Genomic DNA, 18,839 nt, shown 5'->3' on the forward strand with positions numbered 1-18,839 from the left:
TATAGAATGGTGTTTACTATAGTACTATAGAATGGTGTTTACTATCATAATCCAACTAAGGCCGGGATTCAATCTGATCACGCTATGTCGGCGAAGCTCTTTTAAATACAATGTCCCCGCACTTGCCCGAGACCACCAACAATGGGTACGTCGGGCTCAATCAAAAAACGAACTTTAAATATCAAGTGTGCTTTAAAAACGTGGAATTACCGTTGATTGGGATTGAATCGCGGTCTAAGTCATACTAAGAAATCAGGTCGGTTTAGATCAAAAATTAGCCAAAAGGAAATACACCACATTATAATCTAGAAATCACTTTATTCATTTAAGTTAGGTACAGACACTAAACATAGGAACCACATCTGCTCGACTAAAGAGCAGTCTTTCAGAAAGAATTACCACAACAAAAACAAAATAAAAAGAAAATAGGATTTTATGTCATACTGTCAACAAATGGCAAATGAAGAGGTAGAGTATTTAGGCTCATTACCGTAGCTGGAGGAATGAGGCCTATTGGAATGTAGTTGTAGTTGTGTTCTTCCCTAAAATAGATCAAATATATATGTAACCAAATATCAAATACAGGGGAGACTAAGGTTGCAAATGTACAGTACATTTCCTCAAATTCCCAGAAATCCTGGTTGTAGGATTTCCTGTTTTTTCCTCCACATCTTGATTCCAGAAACCTTTTTAACCAAGATTTCTAGACAAATCAGGGCTGGATTTTTTTTAGGAAAGTTACCAGAAATGTGCAACCCTAGTGAAAAATAATTTCCATGGAGGGAATTGTGGGTAATGTAGTACTATACTCAAAACAACTCAACCAATGTTTACATTTTCAGCTTCACTGGACACAAGTAGTGGAGGACGATAGAGAGAGAGAAAGAGAGAGACTAATGAATGTAGTGGAGGACGATAGAGAGAGAGAGAGACTACTGAATGTAGTGAAGGATGATAGAGAGAGAGAAAGAGAGAGACTAATGAATGTAGTGGAGGACGAGAGAGAGAGAGAGACTAATGAATGTAGTGGAGGACGAGAGAGAGGGAGAGAGACTAATGAATGTAGTGGAGGACGAGAGAGAGAGAGAAAGAGAGAGACTAATGAATGTAGTGTAGGATGATAGAGAGACTAAGACGTGTTTTCACTAAGACGTGAGTTTCTAGATCAGCTAGCTACACAGTTCCTCCGCTCACAGATCATTCACTGGGAGATCAAGGGCTGGTCATTGGTTGGATTGGAAGTATGTCTTATGGGGAAAATGCTAAAAAGCCAGTAGTCATCAGTATCAATCAATCAATACTCATATCAGAGTTCAGAAGGGTATTGAGCCTTCAGGCTGATTGACTCCATCAGTTCAACCAGAGGAAATAGGGGCTGCAAAATTCCAGTACCTTTCAACAGGTTGAAGTTTGTCATGAATCTTGTTCTGGAGGCAGAACTGAGCCATTTCTGCTAGATGGGGTAAGGTTGGCGTTTTTCACCATGAATATTATTCTGGAGGCAAATCTGCACAGTGGTCACTATCTGGCATAGCCACAAAATCAGATTTGAACCCTAACTTCAAATTAAGACCAAAAAGCACATTTGTTTTTATGAATGTAGCCAATTTTGACTTTGCAGCTGGCCCATCTAGCAGAAATGGCTCAGTTCTGCCTCAAGGACAAGACTCATTCCAATAAATGTCAACTTGCCTAGATGGGAGAGCTGCAAAGTCAAAATGTGCTCTATTGTAAAAATTCCTGTTAAACAAGAAAAAAAAAACATGTGATTCTAGGAATCTTCCAACCAGGATTTCTGGAAAACACCTGGAAACTCGGACAGGACGCTATATGAAAACTGACTTGGGGCGGCAGGGAAGCCTAGTGGTTAGAGCGTTGGGCCAGTAACCGGAAGGTTGCAAGTTCAAATCCCCGAGCTGACAAGGTACAAATCTGTTGTTCTGCCCCTGAACAGGCAGTTAACCCACTGTTCCTAGACCAGTTAACCCACTGTTCCTAGACCAGTTAACCCACTGTTCCTAGACCAGTTAACCCACTGTTCCTAGGCCATTATTGAAAATAAGAATTTGTTCTTAACTGACTTGCCTGCTTAAATGAAGGTAAAATAAAATTTAAAAAATAAACTTGGTTGAATTCCACAGCCCTTTACATTACATCTGGATGTTCTGAAATGTGTCACCCGATTGGATAAGCCTCAGGTAGGTCACCCGATTGGATAAGCCTTAGGTAGGTCACCCGATTGGATAAGCCTCAGGTAGGTCACCCGATTGGATAAGCCTCAGGTAGGTCACCCGATTGGATAAGCCTCAGGTAGGTCACCCGATTGGATAAGCCTTAGGTAGGTCAGCCAATATGCGAACTAATATTCCAATATTCTGTACCACTATTCTAACAGGAGAGAAATGGAGTATTCCGCTGGAAAGATGAATAGAAACCTTCTCTGGGGGAGAAAAACGATAATAACATGCTTCTACAATTCAATGATTTGCTGTTTTGGATCTTCCATGATGACAAAAAAAATTAAGAAGTGAAATACAATTTTTTTTGTAAACTTAGGATAACGTTAAAATGTTGTAAACTTAAAATAACGTTAAAATGAACGGGTTTGAAATAAACGGAATAATCAGAAAATCTTCAAGTGATCTGCAGAAGTAAAATACAATGAAGGCAAGCTAAGATCGCTAACAGTATGATTGGATAGCCATTTGGAGCATCATGTTGTGATTGGTTAGGCTGAGCCTCAGGGGTTTGCTGGGTAATATAATTCTGGAAATGCCACGTTGAACTGTAGTTTCGACATAGAGACTTGGCCATACAGAGAAAGTCAGTATTACAGTGCATGTCTACATATTAAAATAACTAAAAGTAACAAGATTGTACTGTACAGTAACATACTGTATATTTTCCGCCGAGGCACTACATAAAAAGCCGGTGACTACATTATGTAAATAGTTAATTACTGAATACCTTTAAAAATTAAAAATTAAAAAATAAACTATTGACACAGTATATAGATGATTGGTTTCTTTTAAACAACCGTCAGAAATAAATCCTTTGTGTTTTTGTACACAGCTTGGCATCGTTCCAGAAGAACGATACGGTCAACCTTTTTGTATCCGCTCAATGCAAAGTGCACCAGTCTAGATTCAGTCTTATTTCTCTTCATCCATGCTCCCTCAGTGGTCTATCCTGGTGCCTCCAGGCCATGTGCCTTCGCCCTGGTCCTCCTGTTAGATATCCTCTTTAGCCTCGTTGTTGTTCATCAGCTCCTTCCTCTGGGCAAGGAAGGGGTACATACACTTATCAGCACCCAGGAACCTGTACATACAAACGATGGCCTCAAAGGGCAGGATGCTGTAGAGAGAGAGAGAGAGAGAGAGAGAGAGAGAAAACAGAGGTCAGAGGTCAGGGTTTATATCCACACAGTTCATTCACAACACATTGGAGAAAGGAGAGAGAGAGAGAATCAGTCCATTCGTAGAAAGAAGGACTGACCTTTTCATGATGTTGACCATATATACGATTCGAGGGGTGCAGATCATAGCCTGATCCGTGAGAATGGCCCTCATAGACTGTGTTACGCAGAACTCTGGCTTCAGGGGAGGCAGGAAAGGCTCAATCTCTTTCCTGTACAGATAGAAAGTGACCTTAAGTTGGAGACGAGGCGAGCACAGACCGATCAGAATACACACTCACACAGGGAAAGATATCCAGGGTGGTATTCGGTGGCGCACAACGAACAGGGTTAAGGTTGTCAACTTGACAATCATGTCTGATCATTTCGATCTATACAAGCTCCTAGAGCAGGGCAGCAGAGACACAGCAGACACACACACAGACACACACACACACAGGCAGACACGCACACACACACACGCAGACACACACACAGACGGGCAGACACGCACAGACACACACACACACACGGGCAGACACATACACACACACACGGGCAGACACGCACACACACACAGACACACAGACACAGTGGGGGGGCATTGAAACTGAGGAGGGGAACAATAACCAGGGTGCACCTGTTTAGCAGAGGGAGGGGATTCCTTGTGAAAGTGGAGCTTTGTAAACCACTCATTGTTTAGGTGAAACACTGACATTAAAACACTGTACAGTCCCAGTACACCAGGTCATCTCTCTCCCTGTACAGTCCCAGTACACCAGGTCATCTCTCTCCCTGTACAGTCCCAGTACACCAGGTCATCTCTCTCCCTGTACAGTCCCAGTACACCAGGTCATCTCTCTCCCTGTACAGTCCCAGTACACCAGGTCATCTCTCTCCCTGTACAGTCCCAGTACACCAGGTCATCTCTCTCCCTGTACAGTCCCAGTACACCAGGTCATCTCTCTCCCTGTACAGTCCCAGTACACCAGGTCATCTCTCTCCCTGTACAGTCCCAGTACACCAGGTCATCTCTCTCCCTGTACAGTCCCAGTACACCAGGTCATCTCTCTCCCTGTACAGTCCCAGTACACCAGGGCATCTCTCTCCCTGTACAGTCCCAGTACACAAGGTCTGTCTGTCTGATTGGTTGATGGATGTAAAACATAATGGATCACGTCTGTCTGATTGGTTGATGGATGTAAAACATAATGGATCACGTCTGTCTGATTGGTTGATTGATGACTCACCTTATCCTGCAGCCTTTGAACATGCCCGTGTCCACCAGGTAGGGACACACCAGCGTCATCTTAATGCCGTCCTTATCCGAAGCCTTGATCTCGTGGCTCAGCGACTCGTGGAAGCCGATGGCCCCGAACTTACTGGCGCAGTAATCCTATAGGGGGTCATGAGAGGAAAAGGTGTTAACTCCTGTGTAGCGATCACACTGGAGTAAAGACACAACCGTAGAGCTACACCGGAATAGAACAGGCGTCACCGTTTTAGGTCAATGGCGCCATAATGAGTGGACTGGCGGCCATTCTGACTGTCCATATGGGTTTACTAGTCCAATTGCCAAGGTCAGAGGTTCCTAGTCCGTTGTATTTCATTCTCTCTCTATGGACACAACGGGTACCCCCTTTAAAACCCCTGCAGCGACTGCTTGGCTTCCATTGTGGCCGATCGTGCTGTGAGTGGTTGTCTGGCTAGGTTCTTCCCATTGGGCCTAAACTGGTTGAATCAACGTTGTTTCCACGTCATTTCAACCCCCCGCCCCCCCCAACAAGAACAAAATCTGACTTTGGAAAACTAATTTGGGGAAAAAAAACATTATTTAAAATAAATAAAAATTGACCCAACTTTTGTACCTAAATCCAATAACATTTCAGGTTAGTTTCACGTTAGACATTGAACTGACGTCAGTACCCAGTGGGTTATAGCTCCACGGGTCCCTCTGCTTTTAGACAGAGTGTGTTTAACACCTGACCGCACTGCAGTAATGACGGAACATTATCACCAGCTCCCTCGCAGGCTGGGTTCTACTTCCTGTTAGCTACACAGATACGTCCCAAAGGGCGCCCTAGTCCCTTTATAGTGCACTACTTTTGATCAGAAACCTATTGGGACTCCCTATGGGGCCCTAGTCAAAAGTAGTGCACTATATAGGAAATATAATGGCATTTGAAAACACACCACAAAAACACTCCCCACTCCTCCAAATCTCTACAGTCCTCCCTTTTACAGTTTATTTAGCATTCTGTCACCCTTCATCAGACAGACCAGTGTTGGGTAGAGTCATGGGAGGGAGGGAGGGAGGGAAGGAGGGAGGGTACGGGCCCTGCAGGCGCTGGGCTGGGAAGGTTTGATGTGGTTCACCCAGGAACTAATCTTTAAAAAAATAAAACCCCAGCTTGGGCCAACACAGATGCATTGTGGAGAAACAGAGAGAGGATAAAGGAGATGGTGACTGTGCCCACGAGACAAGCCTGGCAGACTATGGCTCCTAAATAAATACTCCCTCCTGCCACAAAATAATCACATTCAAGACATTTATAGGAAGTATAATAGGGTAGCAAGAACCTGGACTGTGTTCCAGTCCCTTTGTAGAACAACTAAATCATTAAGAATGAGTGCCTGCCCACGCATTAAAGAGGGAGTCCAGGTGTTCCAGTCCCTTTGTAGAACAACTAAATCATTAAGAATGAGTGCCTGCCCACGCATTAAAGAGGGAGTCCATGTGTTCCAGTCCCTTTGTAGAACAACTAAATCATTAAGAATGAGTGCCTGCCCATGCATTAAAGAGGGAGTCCAGGTGTTCCAGTCCCTTTGTAGAACAACTAAATCATTAAGAATGAGTGCCTGCCCACGCATTAAAGAGGGAGTCCAGGTGTTCCAGTCCCTTTGTAGAACAACTAAATCATTAAGAATGAGTGCCTGCCCACGCATTAAAGAGGGAGTCCAGGTGTTCCAGTCCCTTTGTAGAACAACTAAATCATTAAGAATGAGTGCCTGCCCACACATTAAAGAGGAAGTCCATGTGTTCTAGAATATTAAAAAGCATTCTAGAAGGCTTCTCTGGAACACACAACAGAGAGTGACAGCTACAGCCACTCTTCTTATTGTCCCCAGGACAAATGACCACAGAAAATCCTTTTAACACTGACTCAGATAACACACAAAAAGAAAACGGTGAGGGGCCTGGACGAAAGAGGACCGGAAAAAAAAATCTTATTTAAAAATTATTTTTTTTAAAGCGAAAACAAAATCACCTCCATTTACAGTGAATTGACGTGATTTCTGAGAGAGCTGTGATGGTTTCACAAAGAGCCTGATGAAGATGTCTCTCTCCCGCAGAGACCTGTCAGCCTGTTCTTCCCTCAGAGCCAAGGGCCCCCCAGCTACAGACAGAGGGCCCCGTAACAGGCCCCCAGACCCCCCCAGCTACAGACAGAGGGCCCCGTAACAGGCCCCCAGACCCCCAGGGGGCTCATCTGTTACTTTATTTTCAGGAGTTGGGGGATGCTACGAGAAAGGCAAATCTCCCTGTGTGAGTGTCAGTGTGTGTGTGTGTGTGTGTGTCAGCATTTGCGCATGTAATTGAATCTGCTCGCCAAACTGCGCCAGCTAGGATACGGAGTGTCCAAAGTGTGTGTGTTTTCCACCCGGGTCCCTGGTTGTGTAGACTAGAGCTGTAGATGGCACTACATAGTGTGTTTTCCACCCGGGTCCCTGGTTGTGTAGACTAGAGCTGTAGATGGCACTACATAGTGTGTTTTCCACCCGGGTCCCTGGTTGTGTAGACTAGAGCTGTAGATGGCACTACATAGTGTAACTGCAGAGAGAGGCTCCATCACGGGTAGTAACTCACCTCCACACCAGCTGTGCTGAATAGCCCCAGAGAGCTGGCAACCGTCACAATGTGGCCGTGGTTCAGCTCCAACATCTTGGGAAGGAAGGCCTTGGTGGTCTGCATCGGGGAGGGGAAGGAGGGAGAGGGGAGGGGGAAGGAGGGAGAGGGGAGAGGGAAGGAGAGAGAGGGGAGAGGGAAGGAGAGAGAGGGGAGAGGGAAGGAGGGAGAGGGGAGGGGGAAGGAGGGAGAGGGGAGAGGGAAGGAGAGAGAGGGGAGAGGGAAGGAGAGAGAGGGGAGGAGAGAGGGAAGAGGGAAGGTTAGTTTACTGTTGCCGTTTGTCTCTGCCAAAGCCTTTTGATCCTCTCTCTCTACCTCTACTTCTCTACCTCTCTACCATACTCTCCCTGTGGTGATCAGAGAAAGAGAGACTTTTTGAATTGACTTTCATAAAACAGGCAGAGCGATGTTACTAGAGCTGTAACTTAGTGAGTTTGGGTATTAACGGCTTCCCTGTGAATTTAATGTAGAAAGAAACAGATATTCAAGGACAAGGAGAGAGACAGATCACACACCCACAGAGGAGAGATCACACACCCACAGAGGAGAGATCACACACCCACAGAGGAGAGATCACACACCCACAGTGGAGAGAGAGAGACAAGAGAAGAGAGATGGTTTACTGTACGAGTCTGTTCTTTTCCCACACAGATCCAGTACCCAACGCTGTGCCCAGCTTTAAAAACCTCGCTGACAGAACCAATCACAGCCCTCCCCCTGTTCACTCACCAAGGACCACAATGCAATTCAACCTCTGTCCACACTCTGCAGTGGTCCGGGGGAACAATACTCAGAGCGATAGGGGACAGAGAGAGGACAGACTATTGCCACGTCAAGGTCTCAGTAGGTACGGCAGCTAATTCAACAACAGTCAGAGAGGTGCTGAGATGGGGAGTAGGGCGAAGTTGCCCCCTAGAAAGCTGATCTCAGGTCCGTTTTTTGAGACTTCCCTCTAACGTCTAAGGTTAGGATTTAAGGATTTAAACTGATCCTAGATTTAAAAACGTAACACTAGAGGAGACTGGGAGGTCCTAGACTCAAATAGCATCCGGTTTCTTTCAGAGCCCAACGGGCCCTGCTCAACAGTAGTTGCACTATATATAGGGAGTAGGGTGCTATTTGGGATGCAATCCTAAGATTGAGTAGTAGTTGAGGTAGAACCATCGCGGTTTCCTCAGCAGGCCAGGCAAGGAGTGGAGACAGGCTTCTCCGTGCCAAGATGGCGGTGGGTGAGTAGGGCTATGCGTGCAAATGGAGCATTGGCAGAGAGATGCTTATACCTGGTCCAGCCAACTCAACCCAGAACCCATTTCCACATCCAGGGGGAAGGGAGGCTCCTTTTGATTATGGTCCAGCAGTACAATGACTGGGCCTACCACCTGTCATCAGGACAGGTAGCTCAGACATGACTGGGCCTACCACCTGTCATCAGGACAGGTAGATCAGACATGACTGGGCCTACCACCTGTCATCAGGACAGGTAGATCAGACATGACTGGGCCTACCACCTGTCATCAGGACAGGTAGATCAGACATGACTGGGCCTACCACCTGTCATCAGGACAGGTAGATCAGACATGACTGGGCCTACCTGTCATCAGGACAGGTATATCAGACATGACTGGGCCTACCTGTCACCAGGACAGGTGATTCAGACATGACTGGGCCTACCTGTCATCAGGACAGGTAAATCACACATGACTGGGCCTACCTGTCATCAGGACAGGTAAATCACACATGACTGGGAAACTAATATTGTAAAAGATCTGTCTTTCATGGCCGAACTGTGAGGTCAGAGATGTAAGTTAGACGAGCTAACGTGAAGTCGTCCTGAGTTGACCGTCATTGATAGTTCCAAGACTTGTGATTCTATATCTAGTTAGGTTAAAATGGGCATGAAGGCAAACCTCCTGGCTATACGTATAGCAGGCAAAACAGTGACCACTCTACGCCCAAACCCCCCAGCCCTCCCATGATGCCCTGCTTCTCAGGAGTGTCGGCCGCGACCTCCATCGACCTCTGACACGAAACGTGTGAAAGCGACCAGGGGCTCATGTCTTACATCAGAGAGGTCCGTAATTGGGCCTCAACGCTCTCAGTTCCGCTTAATTACCCCCACCAACAGAGCCACTCGGCCTCCCGGGCCCCTTAGCCCGTTGCCTGTCTCTAATTGCTACATACCTCGAAGACAATCCTGCCCACACAAAGCTGCTCTCAGCTGGGGTGTCAGAGTGCATTAGTGCTAGCGTCTGACCAACAGGAATATGAACAAATGTTAGAGAAAGGCCAGATGGTGATTTAATTAGAAGGACCAACCTTAACCGGAGGCTGGAGACAGAACCACAATGTCCTTGGTTTAAAAATAAATAAATAAATTTAAAAAACATAAGGACATTGCTGCATTGATTGCGGCTTGAGGAAGTGGAGGGTTTGTGTCGTCATAGCGACAAAAGCGGATTCTTGAAGAGGTTGCGAGGAGAAGAAGCACACAGTCAGGTGTTGTGTCTATAGGGTGAGGGCATCATGGGATGTGCATTATTACAACGGTCATCCAAAAAAGGTCATCATCCTTGATTTGCTTCATTATCACATCATAAAACCCTTAGTAGGGCCATAGTCCATTCTCTTTCCCTGAAACTCCACGACAAAAACCTCAAGGCAACTTCCCTTCCAGCACAGACCCCTGAATAGGAGAGCAGTACTCTTCCCTTCCTGAATAGGAGAGCAGTACTCTTCCCTTCCTGAATAGGAGAGCAGTACTCTTCCCTTCCTGAATAGGAGAGCAGTACTCTTCCCTTCCTGAATAGGAGAGCAGTACTCTTCCCTTCCTGAATAGGAGAGCAGTACTCTTCCCTTCCTGAATAGGAGAGCAGTACTCTTCCTGAATAGGAGAGCAGTACTCTTCCTGAATAGGAGAGCAGTACTCTTCCTGAATAGGAGAGCAGTACTCTTCCTGAATAGGAGAGCAGTACTCTTCCTGAATAGGAGAGCAGTACTCTTCCTGAATAGGAGAGCAGTACTCTTCCTGAATAGGAGAGCAGTACTCTTCCTGAATAGGAGAGCAGTACTCTTCCTGAATAGGAGAGCAGTACTCTTCCTGAATAGGAGAGCAGTACTCTTCCTGAATAGGAGAGCAGTACTCTTCCTGAATAGGAGAGCAGTACTCTTCCTGAATAGGAGAGCAGTACTCTTCCTGAATAGGAGAGCAGTACTCTTCCCTTCCAGAATAGGAGAGCAGTACTCTTCCCTTCCAGAATAGGAGAGCAGTACTCTTCCCTTCCAGAATAGGAGAGCAGTACTCTTCCCTTCCAGAATAGGAGAGCAGTACTCTTCCCTTCCAGAATAGGAGAGCAGTACTCTTCCCTTCCAGAATAGGAGAGCAGTACTCTTCCCTTCCAGAATAGGACAGCCCAGCCAGCCAGCCAGCATAGCGTAGCCCAGCCTAGCCAGCGTAGCCCAGCCTAGCCTAGCCAGTGTAGCGTAGCCCAGCCTAGCCAGTGTAGCGTAGCCCAGCCTAGCCCAGCCAGCGTAGCCCAGCCTAGCCTAGCATAGCCCAGCCTAGCCCAGCCAGCCAGCCAGCCTACAGGTGCCCTGGGCCCAAGGGGGCTCATATAAAACCAGTCAAGTATGACCCTTCTGCCTGGCTGCCTCCTTTCTCTGGGCCGGGCAGGAATGCAGGGAGGGGGGACTTGGCTCCTGCCACTTGGCATCACGTCAAGCCCATTATCCTTAGACAATAAACCAATTGTCACATTAAGTGGTTCAGACAGCAGCTGACCATTAGCCTCTCGTCTAATCTAGCCTGGAGGAAGTGACGACCTTCCTTTTCCTGTCCCGCTCCTTTTGGTTTCCCCCCATGCCATTCTCCACGGAACGTCCCACGACATGGGTACTGAGATAGGAGGGACACTGCATCACACACACACACTGAATACCCTGATTAAGATCGTGTCAGTTATACTATATCTATAGTATATATATATATATATATATATATATAGTACAGTGATATCTATAGTTATTTTTCACTACTTAAACTTAATTCACAAGAAGAATGAATCAAGGCGGAAAACTCTGTACCTCCTCTCTGTACTCCAGCCAGAACATTCCATATCCACTTACTCTGTGTGTGTGTGTGTGTGTGTGTGTGTGTGTGTGTGTGTGTGTGTGTGTGTGTGTGTGTGTGTGTGTCCATCTACTCCCATTTTCTTAACACTACCAGGCCAGCTGTTGAGTTATCAGGCATCATCAAGTCAATAAAGAAGTACACCCCCCCACCCCCACCCCCCCACCCCTCCTCCTCCTCCAACACAGGAAAGTGAAAGCGCCAGAGATCTGAGTCAGTGCCGGCTGATCCGTGACCGAATGGTCAGAGCTGGACCCGGTGACTCCCATCCTGGGCCGGGCCCTCTGAATCAGGCCTTGGGGATAACGGGAGCCACCAGGGGCCCAATGAGGAGAGCACTGCGTGTTAACAGTCTGGCAGACTCATGCTTAGATAACCCACCCACTTCCTGCTCGCGTCACTATCGGAGCTGCATTCCCACAACACACGCAGGCAAACCCTCAGACACACGTTAAAGAAATAGCCTCTCCTTCTCCCATCTGGACTTGCCCCTTAGTCTCCCTCTACAGTTTCTACACTCTGAGCGTTTTAGTTGGAGTCAGAGCAGGGAACCACCTGCCAGGTCGCGTTGGATCAGGGAGGGGAGGAGACGGGAGGGGAGGAAGAGATGGGAGGGGAGGGGAGGAAGAGATGGGAGGGGAGGAGACGGGAGGGGAGGAAGAGACGGGAGGTCGGTGCTGGTTGAGAGGCCAGTGAGGGAGAGGAAGACTTCAAACTTCACTCTCAGAGCCAGACTTGAGCGTCATTCAGAGTGCAAAGATGCAGAGATGCGATAGCTGTCACAAAGGAGAGGCCCAGACTATGTGCTTTAGGGGTAGCAGTTATCTGATAATCATTCACAACTGTTACCCTGGGTGGGCCAAGCTACTGCCAGCCTGCAGGATATTAGTTGGCTCAATAATAAGCACAATGTCGTAGAAAGAAAATATACAGAATGGAGGCTTCTGGGGAATTTCTTTATTATTTTCCTGTTCAGAAAACAAGTTAGAATAGACAACAGGCGGTTTATGACCAAAGCAGAGAGATGAGAAAGCAGTGGAGCAGTAAACTCCCTCCATCCTGCTGTAAACTGACACAACAACTGGACCACTTTCCCTGATTTTAATCTGTTATTTCTGGCACTAGAAGAACCACTGAGTTTAAAGTTTTAAAAGCAACAAACTAGTTAACGTCCTACTCGACTAATATATATATATATATAAATATATGACTAGCCCGAAATCACATTAGTTGTTGTCTCGTGGTATGGTTGAACCCTATATACATGTACCCTACCAACCCAACACACAGGATAATATGTACCCTACCAACACAGGATAATCTGTACCCTACCAACCCAACACACAGGATAATCTGTACCCTACCAACCCAACACACAGGATAATATGTACCCTACCAACACAGGATAATCTGTACCCTACCAACACACAGGATAATCTGTACCCTACCAACCCAACACACAGGATAATCTGTACCCTACCAACACAGGATAATATGTACCCTACCAACACAGGATAATCTGTACCCTACCAACACAGGATAATCTGTACCCTACCAACCCAACACACAGGATAATATGTACCCTACCAACACAGGATAATCTGTACCCTACCAACACAGGATAATCTGTACCCTACCAACCCAACACACAGGATAATCTGTACCCTACCAACCCAACACACAGGATAACCTGTACCCTACCAACCCAACACACAGGATAATATGTACCCTACCAACCCAACACACAGGATAATCTGTACCCTACCAACCCAACACACAGGATAATCTCTACCCTACCAACACAACACACAGGATAATATGTACCCTACCAACACAGGATAATATGTACCCTACCAACACAGGATAATATGTACCCTACCAACACAGGATAATATGTACCCTACCAACCCAACACACAGGATAATCTGTACCCTACCAACACAGGATAATCTGTACCCTACCAACACACAGGATAATCTGTACCCTACCAACACACAGGATAATCTGTACCCTACCAACACAACACACAGGATAATCTGTACCCTACCAACACAGGATAATCTCCCTACATTCAGGTGGTCTACGGCAGCAGCGGTTTTGCACGTGTTTGTGTAAGAGAGGAGCTCTGCGTCCCACGCGGCACCCTATCCCCTATGTAGTGCACTACTTCTGACGAGAACCTTACGGTACACCAGATAGAGAGCAGAGGGCCATTTGGGACTCAGACGACAGGTTCCCAAGTTGGTCCAAAGCTCTATTCATCCAGCTGGCATCTTTAATGAACCACATCCTCCATTCTGACATACTGGTCTGTCCATATTCATTAGGCCCTGCTTTCATCTCCCCCTCCCTCTCTCCTTCCCTCACCCTCCCTCCTTCTTCCTCCTCCTCCTCCCTCCCTCCTCCTCCTCCCTCCCTCCCTCCTCCCTCCCTCTGCACAGAACAAGAGAAAACAAAAGCAGGAGAAGCCTTAATGAGAATCTAGACTACTCCACCACTGGATTCGAAAGGGCACCCTATTCCCTATTTTAGTGCACCCTATTCCCTATTTTAGTGCACCCTATGTATAGAGAATAGGGTGCAATTTGAGACATAACCTAACGGTAACAGAGCTGATGAGGAGTGGGGCTGGGGAGAGGCAGTCTATAACCTGTCTCCTACATGACCCAGGGAATCTTCACTAAGTTAATAGGTGGGTCATAGATTACCTGTCTCCTACATGACCCAGGGAATCTTCACTAAGTTAATAGGTGGGTCATAGATAACCTGTCTCCTACATGACCCAGGGAATCTTCACTAAGTTAATAGGTGGGTCATAGATAACCTGTCTCCTACATGACCCAGGGAATCTTCACTAAGTTAATAGGTGGGTCATAGATAACCTGTCTCCTACAGTACATGGCACATTGGACAGACAAGAGACTGTTCATGCTCAATTTATAGAATCACATCATATGGGGTGATTGACAATGAAACAGACTGTTTCTCCACTCAAAGCCATTTGGCAAACAAACACTCCCTTCAACCAGCGCATCATTCATCGCCTCCACGTGAAACAAACAAATATGGCCGATTGTGATTGTAACGCAACCTAGTCAAGCCGTGCTATAAAAGAGCCTCCTGGTTCTTTTGGAGGGGTTGGCTTTCTGCAGGTTTCTGAACAAATTGCCCCCCTCCCCATCACAACTGCCTCACCACAGGGGTGGTCATCTCAACAATGCTCTACGCACCCCTCAGAATGGACTCGTTTACTAACATGAGCTTAATTAGAGGGTTGGGGGGGTCATGGGGCCTAATAAAAACAAGCGACCCCCCCACCACCCTCCTCACATCCCCACCCTGCAGACAGGATGTGCCCTTTCAAATGGGCTTTTAATTAACTACTCTGGTCAAGCAGATGTGTGTGTGTGTGTGTGTGTGTGTGTGTGTGTGTGTGTGTAGACGGTACAGATCGTTTGCCTGCGTACATTTTGTAAATCCCATTCATCACTACAACTAGGACAGAGACATTCTCCGTCATCTCCGAGGTTCATCTAGTCTTGAAGATAAATATTCATGTTGGCAGGCGAGGAAGAGGGAAAACAAATGGAGAAGTCTCTCTGTTCCAAATGGTTCCCTATAGAGTGCACTACTTTTGACCAGGGTCCATAGGGCTCTGGTTAGAAGTAGTGCACTTCTAGGGAATAGGGTGCAATTTTGGAACACTACCTCTTTTCTGCCTGCCAAACAGCTGTCTTCAGTTGTAACATCAAACCCAACATCTCCCCCTCTCTCTCTCTTTCTCTCTCTCAGGTTGGGAGAGAAGAGCTGTCTGCACAGACTGAAGATACAGATTAACTATTGATGGTCATTTACCATGCACCAGGGATGGGACAGGGATGACAGTAGGTATGGGACAGGGATGACAGTAGGTATGGGGACGGGGATGACAGTAGGTATGGGGACAGGGATGACAGTAGGTATGGGGACAGGGATGACAGTAGGTATGGGGGACAGGGATGACAGTAGGTATGGGGGACAGGGATGACAGTAGGTATGGGGGACAGGGATGACAGTAGGTATGGGGGACAGGGATGACAGTAGGTATGGGGACAGGGATGACAGTAGGTATGGGGGACAGGGATGACAGTAGGTATGGGGGACAGGGGTGACAGTAGGTATGGGGGACAGGGATGACAGTAGGTATGGGGACAGGGATGACAGTAGGTATGGGGACAGGGATTACAGTAGGTATGGGGACAGGGATTACAGTAGGTATGGGGGACAGGGATGACAGTAGGTATGGGGACAGGGATGACAGTAGGTATGGGGGACAGGGATGACAGTACAGTAGGTATGGGGGACAGGGATGACAGTAGGTATGGGGACAGGGATGACAGTAGGTATGGGGACAGGGATGACAGTAGGTATGGGGGACAGGGATGACAGTAGGTATGGGGGACAGGGATGACAGTTGGTATGGGGACAGGGATGACAGTAGGTATGGGGGACAGGGATGACAGCAGGTATGGGGGACAGGGATGACAGCAGGTATGGGGGACAGGGATGACAGTAGGTATGGGGGACAGGGATGACAGTAGGTATGGGGGACAGGGATGATGGTATGGGGGACAGGGATGACAGTACAGTAGGTATGGGGGACCTGGATGACAGTACAGTAGGTATGGGGGACCTGGATGACAGTACAGTAGGTATGGGGGACAGGGATGACAGTAGGTGTGGGGACAGGGATGACAGTAGGTGTGGGGACAGGGATGACAGTAGGTATGGAGACAGGGATGACAGTACAGTAGGTATGGGGGACAGGGATGACAGAAGGTATGGGGACAGGGATGACAGTAGGTATGGGGACAGGGATGATCGTACAGTAGGTATGGGGGACAGGGATGACAGTAGGTATGAGGGACAGGGATGACAGTAGGCATGGGGGACTCACCCAGAAATGTGCGTGGCAGTTGACCCGCATGGTGCGTTCGATCAGCTCGTCAGGACACTCCAGGAGATGGTGACCAGAGACCACTCCAGCGTTGTTGATCAACATGTCCACGTTGCCCACCTCCCGACGCACCTTCTCCGCCGTGGAGTACACACTCTCCCGCTTGCCCACGTCACACACGTACGTGTACACCTGTGGCTGGAAGGGAGGAATCTCTTCTAACCCTCCAACTGCGCCTGGAGAGAGAGAGTGGGAGGGGGTGTGAGAACGGACGACAGCACAGCGGCACTGGACTACAGACAGACAGCCAAAGCAGTGAAAATCAAAGTAATAAAAAACAAAACATTTCAAATCAAGCCATCGAAAATAATTTTAAAAGTTTATGGAAAATTCATAACTTTAGATTGCTATGCAACAGTTCTGAAATGTATCATTTTCATCCCTCTACACACTGCATGTGGTGGGAGGTCGGCTAAAATAAAACCCGAAACATTTTATCCCCTTGTGATATACTAGTATCCTTATGGGGATGTGTGAAACTTGCACTGCCCGAAGTGTCCCACACTTGCCCCAGTGACTAGATAACTTTTCGCGTTGCGCCGACTGGTAAGATGCTTCAGGAGGGCGGTTACGTGCTAGCAAGGCAGAGGTAACGTTACTGGGTTCTGTGTGATCCGAATCAGGACGAAGTGGTACTCGCTAAGCAAGCAGCGTGACGTCCTTTACACTAATACTGCATAGACCCACACACACGCGGAGACAGAGAGACAGAGAGAGAGAGAGAGTGAGAGACAGAGACAGAGAGAGAGAGAGAGAGAGAGAGTGAGAAAGAGAGAGAGAGAGACAGAGAGAGAGAGAGAGAGTGAGAAAGAGAGTGAGAGACAGAGAGAGAAAGAGAGTGAGAGACAGAGAGAGAGAGAGAAAGAGAGTGAGAGACAGAGAGAGAGAGAGAGTGATAGCTCCCTGTCCAAAGTTATCGGACCTTAGTGCCAGAGCAGGCTACTGATCTAAGAAGTTAAGTTCTCCGCAGAATTATGCAGCCCAGCTACCGATCTAATAGGCTACAGCAATGTGCTATTATAATAAACTAAAGTCGAGAGTAAATAGTTGGCTTAAAAACATTAAATGTTTAAACAGGATACGATCTTGTACAATGTTGCGATCAATAGAATAAACAATGTCATCTAGGGTGACCCTGACCAGACACGACTTTATCAAGCTGACGACCTCTGTACAGTAGCCTACAGGAGAAAAATAAGTGCTGCGAGTATCCGGTGACAGATATTTTCAGGCAACGAACTCACCGTCTCTGGACATCGGGGTTTCACTGTCCAGTTCTCGGTAGATTTCCCGTACCAACTCCGCCGTCTCTTCGTTGCTTTGGCTGTTGATGTCCCACAGCACCAATACTGCCCGTCTCCGAGCGAACTCCTTGGCGAACAGCCGACCCAGACCGCTTCCAGCCCCGGTGATCACACACACCTGTCCCGCTACACTCTTCTCCTTCGGTCGCACCACCCATTTCGCCCCGGCGGTAACAAAAGCCCAGAGCACTTTCAAAATGACCACAAAGAACTCGGCAAGAATTACCATCGTATTCATCATCTTGAGCAAGATAATTAAATAAATTAAAAACGGAGATAAACTTTTATAGAAAGCGCACGCACAGTTCTTTATCCTATTGTGGTTTGAATGACAAGTCAGTTATAGCAGCCAAAGTTGTGATATGTTCAGCTATGTACCGAACTGACTAGTAAACGAATTAAACTAAGTAAACCTGTGTTGTTTCTGCAACAAAACTGGCAGAATACTGTCAATTCAAAACGCCTTAAATAGAAAGAAGGTCGATTAGACGGCTTTTTCTTAAATAAATTATCCCAAGACTGCAAAAGAAATCAGCTAATAATTGACTCAATAAACGCAAACCTACAAAAAATAACAAATAAAATGTAGGCTATCTGCTTTTCAAAAGTTGCTTCTCGATCGCGCAGAGTCCCAGCTTTCACAAGTCCGCAAAGATTCAGCTCGGACGGAGTCGCGAATAGACACACTGTCAGTGTGTTGCGCCCTTCACCTCTCTCAGAACACAACAGTGGCTGAAGCGCTTCTGAACCAGTCTGCCCATCAATGGACCCTTATAGGACCGGGTCCGGAGCGCCTGACAGAAATACGACGCGTCGGAACACGTCAGATCGTCACTGAGATAAGGGCAAAAGGCGCGTCGTGGAAACCGGAGGAAGACTATAGCGCTCTTGTGCCACCTGTGGGAAATTTTGCATAAGTGTTGTCAGATGAATGAAGGTAGAGGAAAAACGTTGTAACAAAATGTGTTATTCAACAATTAGCCATTGTTTTAGACGTTTTTTTCTCATTTTGGTTTTCTTTTTTAAATCAAATAAAATAACAGTCAGACTTTTTGGGGCGGCAGGGTAGCCTAGTGGTTAGAGTGTAGAGGAGGTAGGTACACTAGTGGTTA

The 18,839-nt window shown here is 47.1% G+C and overlaps 1 protein-coding gene across 1 annotated transcript; it reads right to left on the reverse strand.

Annotated features, from left to right (window-relative positions):
* Positions 1 to 298: 298 nt before the first annotated feature.
* On the reverse strand, positions 299 to 18,531 carry LOC121838723 (retinol dehydrogenase 10-A). Its single transcript, XM_042298687.1, has 6 exons — positions 17,668 to 18,531; positions 16,364 to 16,599; positions 7,263 to 7,361; positions 4,645 to 4,790; positions 3,496 to 3,627; positions 299 to 3,354 (listed from the first exon to the last, which is right to left on the reverse strand). Exons 1-6 carry the CDS (start codon positions 17,966 to 17,968, stop codon positions 3,231 to 3,233), a joined length of 1,038 nt encoding a protein of 345 aa, XP_042154621.1. The 5' UTR covers positions 17,969 to 18,531; the 3' UTR covers positions 299 to 3,230.
* Between the last annotated feature and the right edge of the window lie 308 nt (positions 18,532 to 18,839).

Source organism: Oncorhynchus tshawytscha, linkage group LG16 (genome assembly GCF_018296145.1).
Source record: "Oncorhynchus tshawytscha isolate Ot180627B linkage group LG16, Otsh_v2.0, whole genome shotgun sequence".
Lineage (NCBI taxonomy): Eukaryota > Metazoa > Chordata > Actinopteri > Salmoniformes > Salmonidae > Oncorhynchus > Oncorhynchus tshawytscha.